At 46.4% G+C, this 13,687-nt stretch overlaps 1 protein-coding gene across 2 annotated transcripts in view; it reads right to left on the bottom strand.

Annotated features, from left to right (window-relative positions):
• The window catches only part of USP10 (ubiquitin specific peptidase 10), a 55,059-nt gene that overhangs the window by 27,821 nt on the left and 13,551 nt on the right, over nt 1-13,687 (bottom strand). For both annotated transcript variants that reach the window (XM_075838283.1, XM_075838282.1), the window contains exons 2-4: nt 7,078-7,146; nt 4,625-4,685; nt 3,378-4,376 (exon numbers count right to left, since the gene is read on the bottom strand). In XM_075838283.1, the coding sequence (XP_075694398.1) occupies nt 3,378-4,376; nt 4,625-4,685; nt 7,078-7,146 (1,129 nt within the window). The remainder of the gene's footprint in view (nt 1-3,377; nt 4,377-4,624; nt 4,686-7,077; nt 7,147-13,687) is intronic.

Here is a 13,687-nt window from a genome sequence, read left to right as displayed (position 1 = left end):
TAATGTATGTACACAGTGACTCCACCAGCAGAATAGTGAGTGCAGCTCTGGAGTATAATACAGGATATAACTCAGGATCAGTACAGGATAAGTAATGTAATGTATGTACACAGTGACTCCACCAGCAGAATAGCGAGTGCAGCTCTGGAGTATAATACAGGATATAACTCAGGATCAGTACAGGATAAGTAATGTAATGTATGTACACAGTAACTCCACCAGCAGAATAGTGAGTGCAGCTCTGGAGTATAATACAGGATGTAACTCAGGATCAGTACAGGATAAGTAATGTATGTACACAGTGACTCCACCAGCAGAATAGTGAGTTCAGCTCTGGAGTATAATACAGGATATAACTCAGGATCAGTACAGGATAAGTAATGTAATGTATGTACACAGTGACGCCACCAGCAGAATAGTGAGTGCAGCTCTGGAGTATAATACAGGATGTAACTCAGGATCAGTACAGGATAAGTGATGTAATGTATGTACACAGTGACTCCACCAGCAGAATAGTGAGTGCAGCTCTGGAGTATAATACAGGATGTAACTCAGGATCAGTACAGGATAAGTGATGTAATGTATGTACACAGTGACTCCACCAGCAGAATAGTGAGTGCAGCTCTGGAGTATAATACAGGATATAACTCAGGATCAGTACAGGATAAGTAATGTATGTACACAGTGACTCCACCAGCAGAATAGTGAGTGCAGCTCTGGAGTAAAATACAGGATGTAACTCAGGATCAGTACAGGATAAGTAATGTAATGTATGTACACAGTGACTCCACCAGCAGAATAGTGAGTGCAGCTCTGGAGTATAATACAGGATGTAACTCAGGATCAGTGCAGGATAAGTAATGTAATGTATGTACACAGTGACTCCACCAGCAGAATAGTGAGTGCAGCTCTGGAGTATAATACAGGATGTAACTCGGGATCAGTACAGGATAAGTAATGTAATGTATGTACACAGTGACTCCACCAGCAGAATAGTGAGTGCAGCTCTGGAGTATAATACAGGATGTAACTCGGGATCAGTAATGTATCTACAGTGACGCCGCTGTTTATGGTGACCTGTATAAGGGGGTTCAGAGGTGCTCGGTGGCAGCTGCAGTATTTAGTGGTCTAATGATATTGAAGCAAACAAGTGACCTGGACCACAGAAATTATTTACTTGCTTATTACAGCACAAAACCACAAAAAGCCTCTGCTATATACAGTGGAAGAAAAGCGAAAAAAAATCAAGAGGTGCCTGCAAGATTTTCTTGCTTTGTGGATTTGTGTAGAGGAACGTGCAGCTGAATTTCCCACATTTACACCCTCGGTCGTCACCTGGAAATATTTCCACTTAGCAGAAAGTACTTAAAGTAGAGTAAAGTGGAGTAAAAAGCATTTAAAGTAGAGCTGCAACCTGGAGACATGAAAGCTCAGGAAACCCTGCTGGTGACATTTGTCCTGTCTATAGTAAGACTTGCACATGGACGTCAGTTATATTCACATAAGATCATTGCACTAGAACAAGGGCCGTTTAAATAGAAACTTCTGTCTTTGTACTGCAGACACTGAGCGCCCCCTGGTGGCCAAAAAGTAAAAACAAACTAAAGACATACTGCAGACCAGAATAAAACGTCCCAGGTAATGTATGAGCTCCTTCCCTGCACAGTAGAGGCATTGCGCCCCCTGCAGTCACGGTTACAGTATGGTGTCTACAATCAGCAGCGTGGAGTGCTAGCTGCAGGTAATGGCAGGTCATTTTACTGCATCTGCAGCGTCTTCAGGGACATACAATCTATTGTGCAATTTTGAAGCAAAACTGATAAAAGACCATGATCATTTTGTTTTTTTGTTTTAGAAGTAAATGCCCTTTGCTCATGTGTGACTGGACTACGTTCTACTTTCTGATAATCTCTCTAGTTAAACGGTTACATGCTGGCAGAGGTAGGTGCAGCGCTCCCCGCCTCAGGTCACCTCGGTTTTACAGTTCGGACCCTCGGCCGCTGCACAGGAAGCAGGTTTTTTTTTTTTTATTGGTTCTATTAAAAAATTATGAAACTTCGAGTCGGTGAAGCTGGCCTGGAGACTGTATAGCCTCGCATTTCTGAAAAACAAGATAAAGTCTTGACAGGTCAGCAGAGGGCATCAATACAAGGCTCTGCACAGAACACATCCGTTTAAAGGGAAGGTGTCATGATTTTATTTTATTTATTTTTAATTATACTGCTTTTAGTATATTAACAAATTGTATTTATTTGTGTTCTCATGTTCTACTTTTTTCTTCTCTATGGGGGCTGCCATTTTTTTTTCATCTCTGTATGTGTCGATTAACGACACATACAGAGATGGAATACGGCACATACATCCCCATAGAGAATGCGAACGGGAGCCGTTCCATTCACTGCAAAGCACGCCGTCTGTGTGGGAATGGCGCATGCGCCGCTCCCACACAGACCAAAACAAAGCTCGTTCACAGAGCGACATCCGGCGCCATTTTCATGTGGACCGGAAGCCGCTGCCGGACAGTCAGATGACGACTTCCTTGAACATATGGGCGCAAGCCGCGGCCGGAAGCGAAGACGCAAGGAATAGGAGCGGAGGCGGCAGGTAATTTATGTTCATATATGTGATGTGTGTATTATGTTCGTGTACGATGTGTGTATTATGTTCGTGTTATACTGTCTGCTGAGCACTGTATCTAATCCTCCTACACTGTGCAGTCGCTCAAAAAATGGCAGCACACAGTGTAGGAGGTTTGAAGATATTCAAACCGCTCCTCCTGGCACTAGCCAGAATAAGGGAGGGGGGATTGTGTGAGGACACTAGAGAGAGTGTGTCTACCCCAAATTTGCAGCATAAAGCAAGAAGGTTGCTTTACCACATTGACCATGCTGCAATTTTGGGAACTGCTCCCTCTAGTGGCCAGCACATGGAAATGTTATAAATTCGAATCTAATTTATAATATTTCCTGACTTGTGAAAAAATTAAAACAATGTGTGATCACTCAAATAATAATTGTTTAACTAAAAAAAAAAAAAAAAAATTCTAGCGACACATTCCCTTTAAGCCAAGAGCCGGGGGTAAGACACTGAACCCATAGGAAACATAAATCCACCAGCAATTACAACTAAGCACACATATCTAACCATCAGGGCGAATACTGGTTACTGTATAACGGGGTGAACGCCTTTCACCTCTATTACCAGTCACCAAGACCTGGACAGAATGGAATTATCGCTTAGGACTCCGGCATCTGGAGCGCCACCTTGTGGTAAACCATGAACTACGGAGTATACGGCTTTGAAGACATCAGCTCAAGACGAACTATCAGGTAAATGCTTCATAGCCACAGCAGACTTTGCCACTGAACAGAATATACCTGCAATCTTTATGGCTACTGGGTCCTCTGATACCGGAACGGGGCCCTCCTTAACTTCAATCTCTTTCTCAGCCTGGGGGGATGCAGGAGTGGCAGGCTTAGTTTCAACATAAGCCACCAATGGGGTTGCTGAGGGCTTGGAATTGTGAAAAAGACTAGCCCAAGACTTAGCTGGTGGATTCCCAGGGGACAATGAAGAAACCTGGTTCACAGCCTGAGACATGGAAGTATCCTCTGGCTTTACTTGCTCAGCCTCAGGATATATATCCACCCCATTGGAGGTGGCAGCATCCTCTGTGGCTTCAAGCGCCTGTCCGTTGGTTACCCCAAGCTTTTCAGTAGTATCAGAGACAGCCATTGGCTGCTCCTCAGCTGTCCTTAGCGGGCTCTCCCGCCCAGTGTCTGAGGCCATGCAAGGTGCTGGGGAAGCGGTAACACTGCACTCCTCAAACTGACCAGCAGTCCTGGTATCGTCTAGTGCATTAGGTAAAGTGCTGTCGTCAGTGACAGCCTCATTACTGGAGTCCACAGAGGGCGCTGGGCTGTAGCAAGTCCTAGGAGAGGCTGAAAATGCACGAACATCTTCTGCAAGCTCAGGCTCATCTGTGCTTATACTGTCAAGTCCTGCAGAGGTGGCGTGCCCATTCACAAGGGTCTCTGCAGGGGCACTGCCATCACCAACATCCTCTAAGTAACTGTAATACCCCGGGGGCCTTTTTTTCTTTTTTTTCCGCTCTTTTTGCCCGGATGTACCATCACTGTCTGCGTTGCCGCTGCTGTCTGGAACAGCAGCTTCTTGGTATTGACAGTCTATGTCGTCAAAGTTGTTTGCATGGAGGAGGTCGTCGGGGGTTTTCTGGGTTGGGCTGCAGGAGAGGATGAACTCCGGAGCCTGGGGATTTAGGGTGCTGGAAATACTGTAATCCGAGTTACTGAATAGAGTAGCATCCGGGTCAATCACTTCACTGACCCCAAACTCGATTCGCATATACTCGTCACCTTAAATAAGAAAAAACAAAATCAATAAGGTAATAGCAATATACAAAGTCAGGGTACAACCACAAAGCCGCCATAGAACCAATATGTGTGGACTCCCCCACACGCTTCTATTTTAAAAGCAAAAGGAGTTTTGTTTACCTTTTCACCTATTCTATATTGCTTATTAGCAGAAATCTTATACTGCATGCAAACAGCAGGTGAAGGGTATACGCCTGGTACCTGCACATACAAGGATATGAGGCACTTACCATCATGAAGATCACTTGAAGAATGGGGTCCACATAAAACGCTTTCATTAAAAGGAGGCAACTGCAGGGAGAACAAGGTTTTTCAGTCTTTTTCATTTCAAGTCAAAATCCAACATCATAAATTAAAGAGACAAAACATAACGTGAGATTCCCAGTCACATGAAGTGGAGTAAGGGTCTCCCTACAGGGTTAATAACCACAAGACACAAACAGGGTTCATGTACCGGATCAGAATCTCCGCACTCTGCCCCCCAGTACATCCTATGAAGGGTCTGTAGTAGAGATGAGTGAATAGATTCTAATGTAATTCGGTCCAAGTCTCCCAAAAGCGTCGGGTTTGGCGAATTTTCGAAACGGTTGGAGTTGGCGGCGCACGAATCATGGCCATCAGCAAATGCCGGCCAACATTTTACAGGTTAGAAAAATGATCACATGACCTTGGGCAGCCTTCCCAAAATGCACTGTGGTTATCCCTCCCGCTACCCATAGACATTGCGGTCAGTTTGACATTAAATTTAACCCCTTAGTGACCAGCCCATTTTAGGCCTTAATGACCAAACTATTTTATTCGTTTTTCTATAGTCGCATTCAAAGAGCTATAACGTTTTTATTTTTTCGTCTACATAGCTGTATGAGGACTTGTTTTTTGCGGGATTAGTTGTGCTTTTTAATGGCACCATTTTTGGGTACATATAATTTTTATATTAACTTTTATTAACCTTTTTGGGGGGGGGATTATAAAAAAAAACTGAAATTCCGCCATTGTTCTATGCGTTTTTAAATTGACGCCGTTCACTATGCGACGTAAATAACATGTTACCTTTATTCTATGGGTCGGTACGATTACGGCGATACCACATATGTAGAGGTTTTTTTTATGTTTTACGACTTTTGCACAATAAAAACACTTTTGAACTAAAATTATTTGTTTTTGCATCGTCTCTTTCCAAGAGCTGTAATTTTTTTATTTTTCCATCAATGTAGTGATTTTTTGGGCTTGTTTTCTGCGGGACAAGACGTAGTTTTGAATGGTACTGTTTTGGGGTACATGGGACTTATTGATTCATTTTTATTATGACTTTTTTGGGGGGCAATGGAAAAAAATTGCAATTTCGCCAGTTTTTTGTGTTTTTTTTTTTACGGTGTTCACTTTGCGTTTTAAATTACATATTAACTTTATTAATGGAGTCATTACGGTCGCGGCGATACCACATATGTGTACTTTTTTTTTTACACTTTTACTAAATAAAACCACTTTTTATGGGAAAAAATGGATTTATTTTTTTACTGTACTTTTTATTAATAATCTTTATTTCACTTTGATGACTGATTTTATTAGTCCCACTCGGGGACTTTACTGTGCGATGTTCCGATCGCTGCTATAATGCTCTGGTGTACTTCGTATACCAGAGCATTATTGCCTGTCAGTGTAAATCTGCCTCCGGCGCGTCCTAACAGGCATATGTCCAGGGCAGACCTGGGGGCTTTTATCAGTCCCCCGGCTGCCATGACACCCCATCGGAGACCCGCGATTGCATTCGCGGGCCGCCGATGGGTGACAGAGGGAGCGCACTCCCTCTGTAAACAAAGTTAAATGCTGCGGTCGCTATTGACGGCGGCATTTAACGGGTTAAACGGACGCGATCGAAGTAAACTTCGATCGCGGGCGTTGGAGCAGGAGCTCAGCTGTCATCAGACAGCAGGGCCCTGGCTCCTGCCTGCACGGGAGACCCGTGCAGGACTTAGACTAGGCTGACGTGAAAAGGCGTCAGCCTAGCCTAAAGCCCAGTAGTGAATCACGTAAAAAGGCGTATTAGTGGTCACTAAGGGGTTAAAGAACTTGGTTGGATTTTATGGATTTTACTTGGACACAGCCCTAGAAGACATCAGTCAGACAAGTTTTTAGGGCACTCTCGATCCGTGGTGAATATATTCGGAACGAATTGGATGGCCAATTTAGTCTAAACAAATTTCAGGAAATTCGCTCATCTCTAGTCTCCAGAACTTGTTACATGAAAAATGTTAAAGGGTAACTGAACTTCCCAAAAACATTTGAAATGTCAGAGACATTTCAGAACTTTTGATCGGTGGAGGTCCGAGCACCGAGACCCCCAAAGATGTGCTCGGGTGAGTGCTGTGCCGCTTTGTTTCTGGTTGTCTTTCCTCGAAAAGCTGAACAAGTGGAGTATGCGCGCAACAGAAAGTGTATGAGTAGCCCCGGCCTAAAGGAATTTTACATTTAAGCTACAAACTGTAGGGATGATGGCGGCCGCGATGCCAGGATCTCACGCACACTTGTCATTACAACCGCGGCTTTTACAGTCTAAATTGTTCCCGTCTGTTCAGGATCTCTTCCACAACAATTCATCGGGCACCAGCATTATTTGTGTCCAAGAGCAGGGACACCCCCAAATGTAACGTACTGGGGAGGGACAGGTTCATATTCCTCTTACCTCTACTGTGCAGCGAGCACTGATGAAGAACTGACGAAATTCATCATCACTGAACTCCCCAAAAATGTACTAAAATAAAAAGAAAGCAAGACGTGAGGTAGACGACATAATAATATAATAAGCTACCTATGGAGGATACACAGACTCCCTTACAGAAGATGGACACTTAAGGGGACACATTAATATTTTTCCGGTGTTCTGTAAACAGCTTAAAAAAAATGTTCTGCTACTTGCTAATATAATGTGTTTCAAAATCTCTGCTTGCGGTCAGTGAAAGATGATATTCATTGCTCACAGACTTTTGCAGAGGGTTGTCTACACTGCTACATTGTAACAAGACCTCAGCTGTGAGAAGTATTACGTCTCCATAGGTTTACAGGCTCTGGATATAAACAGGAATGTTTACATTCACTGACAACAATCAGAGATCTTTGTGAAGAGTTGAAACAATGTATCAAAACAGAAGGACTATTCCTTTAAGGCGGTAGGTCTTATATTCGAGAACTCGTCCCTCCTCCGTGATCGTAGCAGATTGTAGAAATTTGGTGTCCGTTTTGTAATCATTCAAGCGGTGAATGGCGTAAACTCCAACTATAGATCAAAGTCCTGCACCCCCCACCCCCGCCTGACGGGTTCACATCTCGAAACCAGCGCAGCTTGTGTGTGTAAGCAACTTTGTCCTGTACAATGTGACCTAATCCTGAGAATGCTGCAAACATCCAGAGAAAAGTGCAACCGCAGCACGGGAGGGTCTTTGTCACATAAATGCTATTTCAGCAATAGACGCGTTCACGTACAAGCAACCGTAATCCACAGGCGCAGCGCCAGCAAATCTTATTACAACAGGCAGACCTTTCTGGGATCTGTACACTGTATCTGCTCAGACAAAACGAACTCACACTGAGCAAAAGTCCCAAACGTGGTCTCAGCAGTGACAGCATTGATGGATAGACCCCCCCCCCCCCCTTGCAGGGGACTGAACTCAGCAGTGGCTGCAGGGACAGACAGATCCCCCCCCCCCCTCCCCTACAGAAGACTGTACTCAGCAGTGGCTGCATGGACAGACAGATCCTCCCCCTCCCCTACAGAAGACTGTACTCAGCAGTGGCTGCATGGACAGATCCTCCCCCTAACCTACAGAAGACTGTACTCAGCAGTGGCTGCATGGACAGATCCTCCCCCTCCCCTACAGAAGACTGTACTCACCAGTGGCTGCATGGACGGACAGATCCTCCCCCTCCCCTACAGAAGACTGTACTCAGCAGTGGCTGCATGGACAGACAAATCCTCCCCCTCCCCTACAGAAGACTGTACTCAGCAGTGGCTGCATGGACGGACAGATTCTCCCCCTCCCCTACAGAAGACTGTACTCAGCAGTGGCTGCATGGACAGATCCTCCCCCTCCCCTACAGAAGACTGTACTCAGCAGTGGCTGCATGGACGGACAGATCCTCCCCCTCCCCTACAGGAGACTGTACTCAGCAGTGGCTGCATGGACAGATCCTCCCCTACAGAAGACTGTACTCAGCAGTGGCTGCATGGTCAGATCCTCCCCCTCCCCTACAGAAGACTGTACTCAGCAGTGGCTGCATGGACAGACAAATCCTCCCCCTCCCCTACAGAAGACTGTACTCAGCAGTGGCTGCATGGTCAGATCCTCCCCCTCCCCTACAGAAGACTGTACTCAGCAGTGGCTGCATGGACAGACAAATCCTCCCCCTCCCCTACAGAAGACTGTACTCAGCAGTGGCTGCATGGACGGACAGATTCTCCCCCTCCCCTACAGAAGACTGTACTCAGCAGTGGCTGCATGGACAGATCCTCCCCCTCCCCTACAGAAGACTGTACTCAGCAGTGGCTGCATGGACAGATCCTCCCCCTCCCCTACAGAAGACTGTACTCACCAGTGGCTGCATGGACAGATCCTCCCCCTCCCCTACAGAAGACTGTACTCAGCAGTGGCTGCATGGACGGACAGATTCTCCCCCTCCCCTACAGAAGACTGTACTCAGCAGTGGCTGCATGGACAGATCCTCCCCCTCCCCTACAGAAGACTGTACTCAGCAGTGGCTGCATGGACAGATCCTCCCCCTCCCCTACAGAAGACTGTACTCAGCAGTGGCTGCATGGACGGACAGATCCTCCCCCTCCCCTACAGAAGACTGTACTCAGCAGTGGCTACATGGACAGATCCTCCATGTGCCTCACATTAATAGTATTTAACCCCATCATGTTTCTCAGTCCATAATGGGGTTAATCACTATTAATGTGAGGCACATGGAAGTTAAATTCATCATCGCACCTCGTGCCCCACAATAGGTGATAGAAAGCAGTGTTTATTTGATTTTTTTCACAGCGTACACATCATAAATGACGAAAAAAAAATTGTTGTGCAGGTTATTACAGCCGCGCCAATACTGAATGTGTGAATATTTTATGTATTGAGACTTATTTTAATGGTTATTTTAAAAAAGGTGTATGTGTATTTTTATTTTATTTAACATTGCTTTATGTTTTTACTTTATTTTTAAACTTTAATGTACTGGCATATATCTATATACTGATAGGGCATACTTAGGTATGTCATAACTGCCTGTGTACTAACAACAGGAAATATGGTAGGACAGCCCTGGGGTCCTTCAATGGACCCTGGCCAGTCTGCCCATATATGGTATGTCCCTCTATCGTGTCACAGGGATTCCTGTGATGCGATCCAAGGGGCATCCCCCCTTCTCATTTTCTCCTGAATGCTGCAGTCAGCTTTGATCGCAGCATTCAGGGGAATAGCGGCAAAGATGAGAGAGTTCTCTGATCTCCGCCATTAAAGAGCGGGGCTGCGGCTGTGTAATACGACCATTGCCACGCTCCTGACAGGAAGTGCGCGCACGGTCAGCGTGATCGCTGCATTCACGGGAATAACGGCGGAGAGGAGAGGTTTCCCTGATCTCCGCCAGCGGGGCTGCGACTGCATAATACAGCCATTGCCACGCTCCTGACAGGAAGTGCGTGCACGGTCAGTATGAGGTGATGCGGCCGGCGCTGCACTAATGAGCGGCGGTTCAGGCACTGAAGACAGAACATGGGGGTGGTTTCTGTCTTCATTGCTGGCAATCATTAGTGCAGCGCTGGTCGCATCGCATCATCCTGACCCCGCGCACTTGTCAGGACTCAGGAGCGGGGCAGTGGCTGTATTACACAGCCGCAGTCCCGCTCTCATACATTCATGTGTTACTATATATACTTAGCTGTGCGGCCACACAGCTAAGTATCGAAATACATGAAATAGCGGTATCGAACCGTTTGGGGATGCAGAGTATCGAAACAGTAACGAAGTTTCCATGCATCGTGCATCCCTAGAGCAGAGTTCACGATACTACTGAGAAGGGACCTATAGGAGTGGTCCCCATTATAGAATTGCATGCCAAAACTAAATTTCAGTGATACATACCGATCGCAGAGTTCATACCCATGTTGGTGTAGGCATGGATGGTGCAGTATGCGGTCTGTGATTTTTGCCGAAATTCGGCTATGGGGGTTTTAACTTATGGTGTCGCGAGGAAATAATAAACTTTACCGACCGACATCGTAGAGAGAATGTAGGGCGGATTACCACTGGGGTCTCAATATCAAACACGGAATAACAGCACCAGAATAAATTAGTAAAACATAGGAGTGCGAAGCCCAACAGGAGTGGATCCAACCGTCCCCAAGAGATCCAGGCAACACAACCAAAAATGAACTGATTTTATTCACCCATGCGACATTTCAGCTCCTCCACATGCTGGAGAAAGGCTCTGAGCAGGGCCGGCCTTAGGGGTGTGCGCTCCAGCAGGTGGAAGGGGGCGCTGCGCTGGCTCACCTCCCCTGCTTTTCTCAGTGGTGTCGCTGCCGCTGTAGCAGCCATAGCGGCTGCTAGCGGAAACAACGGGCATTAGGGTGCCACATTCAATAGTATCTGTGTCCTTAGGGCGCAAATACTATTGGACACTATAGCAGAGCAGGGAGGTATCTCCCTGCTCTGCCAACTACTAGCGCCACTGTAGCTCCCTGAAGGAGCGGAATCCCTGTGCTGCCGGGGATTCCGTTCCTGGACGGAGCGCTTGAGGTCTCTGTCCATATATGGACAATAACCTCAGGGGCAACCCCTGAAGCGGAATCCCCATCCACAGCATTGCCGACGCTGTGACCGGGGATTCCACTCCAGGAGAAGCCACTTACGTCACTGTCCATAAAAATGGACAGTGACGTCATGGGCTTCTCCTGGAGTGGGATCCCCAGTGTCAGCATCGGCAACACTGTGGACAGGAAATCCGCTTCAGGAGTTGCCCCTGATGTCACTATCCATATATGGACCGAGACATCAACCGTCCAGTAGCGGAATCCCTGGCCACAGGGGGATTCAGCGCCTTTGGGGAGCTACGGTGGCGCCATCGACAGGAAGTGGGGGGGGGGGGATTGCCATCTGCAAGGGGGTTGTGTGGCGCTACCTACCAGGGGCATCTGTGAGTGGGGGGGGGGGGGTTGATGGTCATTTTACTGTGAGTGGGGGGGGGGGAATTGATGGTCATTTTACTGTGAGTGGGAGCTTTTTTTTCCAGGGGTGCCTCGAGTCTGAAAAGGTTGGGAAATTCTGTACTAGGCTACAGGATCCCGTCGTTGGCAAAGTGGAGCAGCTCAGTGGGAACAGGGCCTAGGTGAGTATAACTTTTTTTGTTTGGTGGCACGGTCTACAAGGAGCAGGTGGGGGATTATGTCCCTGTCTACAGGGAGTCTGTATGGCACAATCTACAGGGGGGGCATACTGTGTAGGGGCACTACAGTGGGCAATATCCTGTGTGGGCACAATTTGAGGACAAAATACTGAGTCCTTGAAGCGGTTATAATATATTATTTATTATACTGTATGTGGGGCACAATTTTTTTATGGTGCATTTTTATGATGGGGGTGGGGTGCCTATAGATAATTTTGCATGGGGCGCCATCTTAAGGCCGGCCCTGAGGAGCTGAAATGTCGCACGGGATCTGACATCACTAATGTATGACGGCTTATCACTGGTGTGTGACATCACTAATCTATTGTTCTCCATCAGCCACTGTAGGCACCCTATGGTTACTACTTCTCTCCAGTGCTGAGAACCTCCAGGGAGCTTTACATCCATACGTGTGACTGATGTGCTCTGTTAGGCTATGTTCAGGTGTCCGATTTGCCATAGGCAAATTTGGTGTGGATTTTGCAGAAAATCTGTGGTAGAAATTCTGATTTCTGATGAGTTTGGCTGTAGTTCAATGGAGCTAATCCGCCACTTTTCAGTATGGAATTGGCAGATTTTAAAACTAGCAAAGAGTTCATTATTCTGCGTTAATTTTCTTCGGAGAAGGTGAACGGGTTCATTTACATTGGATGTGGAATATCAGGAGATTCAACAAGTATGTGCAGAACCGTGCCTAAATTATCTAATCCTCAACATGTGAACATGGCCTTATAAAATCTTGACTGTAAAGGCTTTTCACGGGCCAATGATCGTATAAACGCTCGTTCCTGATCCTTGCCCTGTGTAAACAGGACAGCGATCAGCCGATAATTGAGCAAACGCTCGTTTATTGGCTGTTCAGATCTTTTACGCAACCCGAAAAATTGGCGCTAGTCGGCACGACACCTCCCTGTGATGTGCCGCCGACACGATGAAAAAAAGTATGTGAACGAACGATCGTAATAACTGCCTGGGTAAGAGGAGCCTAAGGAGTCATATCAATGAGGATCATCAGGAATGGACAATACGGGGGGGACTATACTTATCCCTCCAAACATACTGATATGTTTGATGGGCTCTGCTTCCCCCGGGTATTGGAGGTGCATTCACCAGGATAGGGCCAGATAAATATAGAAACATTATAAAAAAAACTAGACCTATTCTACAACGGGAGGTAAAGAGTTAAAGGTTCGGTTGGGTCTTTGCCAGCTGGAAGGCAGAATCTGTAGTAGAAGAGCTGGTGCGCGCACACACAAACAAACACACACACACACGCGCACACACAGAGAGAGATCATAGGTGTGTCCTGGTGTGAAGAGTGGTCTGATTATTTGAATGTGGAGCACAGAAAAACAACCGGAAAACCCACCATCAATGCATGAAGATTGCTCACAGTAGCCACACGTCACGTAAAAGGGGGTCTCATGACTGCGCTGATAATCCACCAGGTCCATACAGGCCAGATTAAAGGAATCTCACTATATAAACCTCAAACTACTCAGTAACGTTCCCTGACACTCCTCCTGTGTGCCCCATTACCAGGAGCAGGTCCCAGCAGAGGATAATGCTGGGTTCCCACAATGCAGATTTTTCATGTATTTTTTTTTAAGTCAACACCAGGAACGGAATCTAAACAGAAGAAATCTATAAAGAAAAGGCCTTATAGTCCTGGAACCAACTCTGGTATTGGATTACAAAATGCCGGCAAAATCTGCAGCAAATCAGCTCCATGGGTACTCAGCCTAATCCTTACAAGAAACATGCAGGAGGACAATATATTAGTGAGCGCACCCCCCAGCCTAATCCTTACAAGAAACATGCAGAAGGACAATATATTAGTGAGCGCGCCCCCCAGCCTA

Source organism: Rhinoderma darwinii, chromosome 9 (genome assembly GCF_050947455.1).
Source record: "Rhinoderma darwinii isolate aRhiDar2 chromosome 9, aRhiDar2.hap1, whole genome shotgun sequence".
In the NCBI taxonomy this organism is placed as follows: domain Eukaryota; kingdom Metazoa; phylum Chordata; class Amphibia; order Anura; family Rhinodermatidae; genus Rhinoderma; species Rhinoderma darwinii.
The sequence above is the reverse complement of the archived record's forward strand: the minus strand, read 5'-3'. Positions and strand labels throughout refer to the sequence as shown.